This window comes from Centrocercus urophasianus, unplaced genomic scaffold, assembly GCF_019232065.1.
Source record: "Centrocercus urophasianus isolate 14NV4802_14NV808 unplaced genomic scaffold, USGS_Curo_1.0 seq_13, whole genome shotgun sequence".
NCBI classification, from domain to species: Eukaryota; Metazoa; Chordata; class Aves; order Galliformes; family Phasianidae; genus Centrocercus; species Centrocercus urophasianus.
In genome coordinates, this window is record NW_024884475.1 from 20434929 (window position 1) to 20443845 (window position 8917).

Sequence of the window (8917 nt, forward strand, 5' to 3'; positions counted from 1 at the left end):
CAGCTCGAAGCGGGATCTGCCCTCAGAACCTGACTATGGGCAGACTTGGACTGATTTCACCAATCCCAGCCACTTTAAAGCCAGGCACCCAGGCCTGCACAGGTGCTTTAGTGGATTCACCTGCCAACTGACAGCAATTGAAGTCATCACGATTTACCAGAGCTGAAATAATATTTGCATACTCATAGCCTGTGGTAAGCATGAAGAATAGCAGCAGCTTAGCCTCTATAGAAAGAGGCTTAACATAAGTTGTCTTTCCCATGGACAAATCACACAGTCACAGTGACTTACCTAATGCACGGCACCCACTGAGACTTGAAGGCCAAGATTCACAAGGGTTGGTCAGTTTTAAGCAGTTTTTGCTCTTTTGTTTTAGAAGCAAGTTTGAGCTAAAACTAAATATGTGATTCAAACCAAAACAAGCGTCAACATACAGCTTAGCTCAATTGAATTAACTTCAAATCATTCCTAATCTAAAGGAGAGATAACTCGGGGGTATCCAACATTTTGGCTTGCCTGGGCTGCACTGAGTAAAGAGGAATTGTCTTGGAGCACATATGTAGATCATTCCAGAAGTAATGCCTCCTGTTTATTTCCATGGAAACTACAACACATACTGTGAGCAAAGGAACACTGCTTGATAGAGCAAATCCTCAGCTACAGAACACCATTTTTCAACACAGTCACCACCCCTAGCTATACATTCTCAACAGTGAGGAACAAGAGCCTGCATGCCACACTTGTGAAAACGTGCACCAGTGGAGGTGACACACTGCTGTTATCACCACTCCTGAAACGCACCACCCACCATCTTACTGCATTCACATGCACCGTTTGGTTTCCATCAACCTTCAGTATGTATCAATGAATGAGTGCCATTTATTCCACATAGAGGAACTCAGCGATACACCTTTGCACCATGCACGCTTCCATGTCAGAGGCCGTTCTATCAGAGTGCCCCTCTGCTGCCATCACACGGCCACAGCATGTAATGGAATGTTGGTGGGAAGGTTCAGCCTCTACTGCCCTACCACCAACATCCACCTGTGTTCCTCAGAGATTTGTAATGAAAATTTTCCAGTGCTTCGTTCTTGAAAAAATTGGTCACAAATGTATTACTGCCAAAAAGCTATGACATGAATAAAGCATCATATGAAGCAAGGGGTATTTCTCTCTGCCAATACAGGGCTTATGACAGTCCAACAAAGAGACGTGATCAGATTTTTGAATGTCTAATTCCAACTCTACACATTACTTTCAGAAATCTGCAGGTCACGTATTTATGCTGACTGAAAACTGAGTCACAAATATTAAAAAAGATAATTTCTTGACAATCTTGAAATCGGTTCTTGAATTCCGTCATCAAAACAGAAAGCAAGGTTGCATGTTTTTCACTGTTCGCAGGACTGCATTCAGCCGCTGCATCACAATTCGTGAACTTACTTGCCATTACTTGAGCTGGCACCACACTGCACTCTGTGCCCAGACTTAGCTCACATGGGGTTCATAGCACACCACTGTCTGGTTGCTGCTGAGTTGCAGTTCCAAAGCTGCTTCCATGATGACACGGTACTGGGCAAGCCAGACATGCCTGAGCTAATTCATCTTTCAGAAGCATCCAAGCAAACGAAGAGTCATTTGTTTTATCTATTAGCCAGAAGAGGCTACACGAGTTGGCTCAAACAAGCCTCATACCACATCAAACTTGCCCAAATCCCTTCAGATTGCAGAAGAGCTGCACAGGGAGGGTCAGTATTCATGGCCACATCAGCCAGTTCTTGCAGGCTCCTTGGCGAAAAACACTGCATCAGGATTCCTGCTGTGACATTATTGTGGAGGACAATGGCACACAGCAAGAAATCAGCAGAGGTGTAAGAAGGGAGAATGCATTTAAGGAAGAGGGAGAAGCACCATCAGATAGAGGCAGCGGAGCAGCTCAGCGCAGGCTGCCCTGACAGGCACTGAGCTGCAGCAATCTGCCTAACCCTTACAGCAACTTCTGCTCTAAGACAGATGAGGCACAAAGAGTAAAGGCACAGGCAGGAGCAGGTAAGAGCCAGTTGCTGAATGACAGGCTCTAAGAGGCTCCAGAAACACAGTACTGGATGTGAGGCACTGTGCACAGTGCTTGCAGCAAAGGAAGTCAGATTTAGAGGGGAAAAAAAGGAGAATAATAAGCTAACAACATGGAGCGCATTATAATTTCTGCCAGCACGATCACTGGTGAGAAGTACAGGCCATGCCTGGTACAGACACATCAATAATATTTTCCTTTGCTGAATATTTCCTTTGCTCTAGAAAATATCCTGACCTTGTGTCATCAGTCTGCCTTATGGGAAGCAAGCTGCTGTCCGTAGGCAATGGCAAAAGCATGCAAAATCGTAGGTCATGAAGAGATAGAGTTTGAATTACAACAATAATTAACAAGCTGTCCTGACTTGATTAACTAGAATTAAGGTAGCCCAAACATGTAAAATCAAGAATAACTTCTTCCCCCAGGATTTGGGGTTGTTCATATTTTGTGCCTTCATTTAGGTTTAGAGCATAAGAGTTCTCGAGTGTCCAAATTAACAAGATGTTTCTTCCCATAGTAAAAGAGTGACATACGACCACACAGCTGGTGGCTCTCAGCATCTCATCAGATCAGGCAATAACACACATCCACAGAAAGCTTGCATTATACTGAGATGTAGCAAGATTCTCGCAGTTTGGTAGCTCTAGTCAAACCCTGAGGAATTACCCCTGTAGTAAAATACAGGCACACAACACTGCACATAACTAAACGCCAAGCCCAGCAACATCTCTCTCTGTATATAACCAGGAGATGAATAGAATCGCAGTGCTCAGTAGCTCTCACCACATCGTGAGAACTCGGCACTGTGGTTCCCACCTTTCATTCATGAAGGATATCAAAATGCAAATCTCCAGAGAACAATGACAAGGACGACCTGGGGCAGGAAGCAATGTCAGTACGCACCACATTTCAACACATGAAGATTCTTCAGAGTATGGGACCCAAAGGTGGCAGTGAAGGACTTGTACTACCTGTACTGCAGCCACACCTGCAATGCTCCTGCCTGCTCCAGCGCACAGACCAGAGGGCACTGAGCTCTGCTAGTAAGAGACAGGACTAAGTGACACAAAAGCAGGAGATCCATCACACAGGCAAGGCTAAGCTGTGGAGCTGCTCACTAAAGAATGCCGTAGATGCCAACTGCCAATAGAAAAACATCACTAGTTTATCTTAAGAGTCTCCAAATCATTAAACTGCTGCAGACTGGAAAAACATTCTGAAAGAACAGCATTATCTGCTTAAGAGCTCTTTAATTCTTCCCCAGATTATTCTCCAACTACAGGCAACTATCAATGCAAGATAGAAAACTACAAGGAGCTTGAACTGCACTGCATCCATTTTTGCATAGGTGTGTTTCTATTTAACTAATAAAACCGTTCTAAACACGAGCATGATTTTCAATACAATTACCCATGCATTAATTTCATAATACTTCACTCATTCTCCTTCTCCCTTGCCTTCCTTTTCTCTCTTTTCAGATTAAAGAAAATCCAGATGGGGTGCAGGTGCTGCAAAATGATAAAAAGGTACAATAAAAGACATTTAAACTGGATAAAAGAAAAGCATTAAAACACGTCTGTGCTCCTCCACACCTACTGCTAAAATTAGTTGGAGATTGGAGCTTTCCCAGAGTTTGGGTATCTTTAAAGTCACGCCAGATCATGCCTTCTCTCAAATGCCCTTTTGATTTATTGTAATCAAATTTCTATATTTCTATAATTTCCTATAATTCATTTCTATAATTCATGAGCCACAGAAGTATTGTGTGGGACAGAAATCTCACCTTAACCAAAAAGATTTTCCTTACATAGGTAGCATAAGCTACCCTCAATTCAGCAGAATGAAGAGCACAGACTTTGTTAGAACCTCCCTCTCCCCTAAAAAATGAAAATCAGCTACAGATCCTTGCTTTCGTCACAGTTCCTTATTTATTTTTAATTAAATTATCTGCAAGAACAATTTCTATGTTAAAAGTCATCCTGAAGAAGGACACTTTTTTTTAGAAAGACAACATTTCCGTCTCACTTAATGGCTATTCTTTTCCCTGGCCACATCTCCAGAACAGGTGAGGAAGAGGGAAAATCACTGGTCCTACAAGAGAAAGAGGAGAGGTTCTCTGATATCTTCCTGGGCTTCTGGTGAACCTCACTACAGGGGTCAGTTCTGCACTACTCCCAGGAGACCACAGCATAATTCAACATTTCCATTCAGTTTAGGTCATTCTCAGGTCCTCAGGTAAACCTCAGTGACACCAGTTCCTTAAGAATTCAAGTTTAAAAATGAAGCGTAATCATTTTTAAGTACTACTGTTAATAGCCTAACGTTTCTTCTACAAACTTTTCTTATTCCAGCTACATTTTTGATCCAGAAGAATTACAATCACCTGAATGCACTCATGAAGGAAACAGCTACAAACAAGATGAGCAAAGAAGCAATAAATTCAAATTCAAACACAATCGTGAAATTAAAGAACAGAAAAAAGAACTCCAGAAGGATGAGCTAAATAGAACAGGAATTAAAAATCAGGTAAACAGCACAGGGGAGACCCTCTGGAACCACAGAGGCGATGCTTTTCAAGATGACAGCCTTGCAAAGTGTGTTGCAAAGCTTGATGTTGCAGTCAATGGCAGCAACTCCCATTCTGGTGTGCACCCCATTCTCAGCCCCAGCACAAACTCAGTGAAGAAAGCCAGTGAACAGGGCACCTCCAGCCAGCCAGCAGAGCCTTCTTCAGTCAACACTGGAGACTTCCACTCCAAATTGAATGAGTGTGGCCAAGAGCTTGACCTAGGAGCAGGCAGACACAGGAAGGCAGACTGCAGTCAGACAAACAGTATTCGAGGTGTGAAGCCCCAGTCTACAGAAGACAGCAACTTTCTCAGAGGAAGTGCAGTACTGGAGATCCAAAATGATGATGCCATAAGACTGCCAGATATAGATTATTGCCAAAATGGCAATCAAATCAGGAACTATGTCGAAAAAGATAGCATTTCAGTCAACTATGCACACCCAGACCAAATGAGTAAGCATTCAGCAATGCATGGCCAAGACCTTCACGTAGCCTCACCTTTGCATATGAAGAAAAGCAGTATCAAGCCTTTTAACAGTGACTCTGCAGGCTTGAGTGAGGACATTCCCAATGGCGTTGTTGCCACAGCTGTGCCCACAGCAGCACAGGCACCCACACACCACAGCCACAAAGACACCAATGGACAAATGGAGGAGGAAGACGCAGAAGTAGCAGCAGCTCTGGCTGCACTGGAAGCTGCAACTGCAGGTGAAGACCTCGAAGAGGATGATGAATACTAGATGAAGATCTCTTTCTGATACACTGGGTGAGATCCAGATTTTTTTTTTCCTGGATTTACATCAATGCATGTGCTGTTCATGGGGACAGCTGTTACAAAACATATATATGAAAAGAGTTGGGACTAAATCTGTATGCCTTCAAATGTTTTATACAGCCTTCTAACTTTACTGCCTGAGGCATACACACTATTCTGTATAGGACAAACCAGGAGGGCAAAGCATCATTCCTTGCACACAGGATATTCTGCTGTATATCCACCTCATCTGGTCTCACACAACCATTTCCCTCTGTTTTGACTCTCAGGAGGATCTGTACACACTGCATTTTCCAGGTTCAGAAAAAATCCATTATTTAAAACTGAACTACAGAAGACATGGAGTTAGAAATCACAGATTTTCATGTTAGCACAAACAATTAAAACTGACCCAAAGCTCTATAATGCAGAGTAAAAGGAAGAAGGCAGCTAGCTCATACTTCAGTTCAGGCACAGGTGGATTTAGGATGATAACTCCACTTTTTCTGACACACCTTGGCTAGTTTTGATCTGATACCCCAGTGACTCGCTTTCATAGAATCATAACATTGCTCAGGTTGGAAAAGACCTTCAAGATCATCAAGTCACAACCACAACCTAACCACAGTACCTTAACTCTAACAACTCACCGCTAAATCACATCCCTGAGCACCACATCCAAACAGCTTTTAAACACACCCAGGGATGGTGGTTCAACCACCTCCCTGGGGAGCCTATTCCAGTGCTTAACAACCCTTTCTGTAAAGAAGTTTTTCCTGATATCCAAACTAATTTGAGGCCATTTCCCCTCATCCTGCCACCCATCACCAGAGAGAAGAGACCAACCCCACTCTCATTGTAGGCACCTTTCAGACATCAGAAGAGAGCAATAACATCTCCCCTCAGCCTCCTCTTCCCCAGACTAAATAGCTCCATTTCCTTCAGCAGCTCCTCATATGGCACATTCTCCAAGTCCTTCACAAGCCTTTTTGCTCTTCTTTGGACCTGCTCCAGCACCTCAGTGTCCTTTCTGTATTGAGGTGCCCAAAACTGAACACAGTACTCAAGGTGGGGCCTCACTAGTGTCAAGTACAGGAGCTCACCACAACATTTCCGATGCAAGCCAGGATGCCATTGGCCTTGGTCATCTGGGCACACTGCTGGCTCATGTTCAGCCAACTGTCCATCAGCACACCAAGCTCCCTTTCCATCAGGCAGCTTTCTAGTCACTCCTCCCCAAGCCTGCAGGGTTACCTGAGGTTGTTGTGACAAAAATGCAGAACCCAACACTTGGCCCCATTGAAACTCATACAGTTAACCTGGGCCTATTGATCCAGTCTATCCAGGACCCTCTGTAGTAACTTTCTACCCTCTGGCAGATCAACACTCCCTCCCAACTTGGTGTCATCTGCAAACTCACTGAGGGTGCATTCAATCCCCTCATCAAGATCATCAATGAAGATGTCAAATAGGAATTGCTCCAATACTGAGCCCTGGGGGACACCACTGATGACTGGCTGCCAACTAGAGCTAACTCCATTGCCACAGCTCTGGGCTCGGCCATCCAGCCAGTGTTTCACCCAGCAGACAGTACGCCCATCCAAACCATGGGCACCCAGCTTCTCAATGAGGATGCTATGGGGGACAGTGTCAAAGGCTTTACTGAAGCCCAGGCAGACCACATGTACAGCTTTACCTTCATCCATTACATGGGTCACCTTGTCTTAGAACAAAGTCAGGTTTGTCAAACAGGATCTACCATTTGTAAACCCATGCTGACTGGGCCTGATCCCCTGGTCGACCTTTAATTGGTCCATGATGGCTCCTGAGATTATCCATTCTATAACCTTTCCTGGCACTGAGGTGAGACTGATAGGTCTAATTGGTCGATTTAGATTATTAAAACAGCAGAAGCCAAGCCAAAGTCAAGAGTGAGAAAGTCAGGTGGTTTAACGAGCATGAGAACCATGCACACAGTAACAGAAGTGCTGAAGAGGGATCAAAATTAATTCCTTCTAGATAGATTAAAACCACCTTGAAACCACAGCCTGAGATCTCTGAACTCTGATAAATTTTCCAAGCCTACACCATTTGCCTTAACAAGACAGCTTGCAAAGAGGTTGTGTCTTCAAGCTCCCCAGCAAGATGTATTGTTTATACATAACCACTAAGAGCCAGTAAGGTCACATCTCTGACTTGACTGTAGTCCCTAATCTTACAGGAGGAAAAATTAAGCTTACAAGCTGAATTAAAGCCTCAGAATATCAGACCTGCATTCCTGGTATGCTTACTATTCCTCTGATCTTCAGAGTACTGAGTTACTTTTGTTGGATTCCTTGTGGAAAGCTAAGGAGTTAGAGACCAACTCGGTGCTGTTGTTTCATCAAAAGGTGGATATTAACAGTTGTCATAGGAAACACTTGAAATTTTGTATTGATGTTGTGATTTCTGAGCCTGTTAAGCACCCAATAAATTTTTTAAACTTATGAAAAATTATCTGGTGGTTTTTGTAAATAAAAGGTAAATCCTTCATTAGATACACAATAAACATCAACTGTGTATTTGCCAACAGTACATGCTGAATGCTAAAACCGTTAATGCACATGTGAGGATCAGAATAAGAGGCAAGTCTTAAGCAATGTATAAATACATAAAGAATTTGTTTAAATGCAGATTCCCTCCTTTTATCCAAACACTGCAAGATAAAGAAGTTTTCCATTTCTCTAAGCTTGGGACTTCCAACACAAATCAAAGTCAATTCTTACCTTTCTCCCAGAGAAGTAAAACAAAGCACATTACTCACAAAGGACTTTCAAAACAAAGCAGCTCCCAGACATGCTGAATCAGGTATCTCTGCTGAGGCAATGCTTTTGACCACTGGCACTAGGCTTGCAATTTCTGCAAGGACCAGATGGGCCATGCATGTTTGTTCTGGGTTACATTCCCATTGCCTTAAAGCAGACAATGCATTGCAAAACAATTACATTCACTGCAGGGAAAACAGCTGGTCAGTGCCCCTCGACTGAAAAAGTAAGTCAGATACCTGCATACCTCAAATTTGCAGGGTGCAAAAACTTTTCTGAAACAAGTATGAGGCATCATCACCATCCAGATTTCCCTTACCTCCTATCTAAAACCATGAAGGCTGGATAGGGCTTTGGGCAGCCTGATCGAGTGAGTCAGTTGAAAGTGGGTGGTCTTGAAAGTCCCTCCCAACCCACACCATTCTATGATTCTACACACGTATGCGTGCTGAGCATCAGTCACATCATATATGGGTGTAATCTCAGACATACACCATGTCCAAACCAACGTTTTGTACGTTCGTTTATAAAGTAGAACCTAAGTGTTTCTGTTTTCTCTTGAAGCAAAAAGAATGAGAGCTAGTTGGCCAACACTCATTAATGTTTCTATATCTGATGAATTTCTACACGCGTAAGTGTGAAGACATTTGTGTAGAAATGAAAAACAAACAATATGGAAAATTATTACAAAAGCTGGAAATTATATGAAAAAATTC

The 8917-nt window shown here is 43.1% G+C and overlaps 1 protein-coding gene across 5 annotated transcripts in view; it reads left to right on the top strand.

Moving 5' to 3' along the window:
• The window catches only part of CUNH4orf19 (chromosome unknown C4orf19 homolog), a 42312-nt gene extending 36188 nt beyond the window's left edge, over nt 1-6124 (top strand). For 3 of the 5 annotated variants that reach the window (XM_042812084.1, XM_042812083.1, XM_042812085.1), the window contains 2 exons: nt 3553-3600; nt 4426-6124. In XM_042812084.1, coding sequence (XP_042668018.1) covers nt 3553-3600; nt 4426-5383 — 1006 coding nt within the window. In that variant the 3' untranslated portion in view covers nt 5384-6124. Of the gene's footprint in view, nt 1-3338; nt 3423-3552; nt 3601-4425 lie in introns of all 5 variants that reach the window. The other 2 variants (XM_042812088.1, XM_042812086.1) reach the window with 2 other exon arrangements.
• Nucleotides 6125-8917: the final 2793 nt, after the last annotated feature.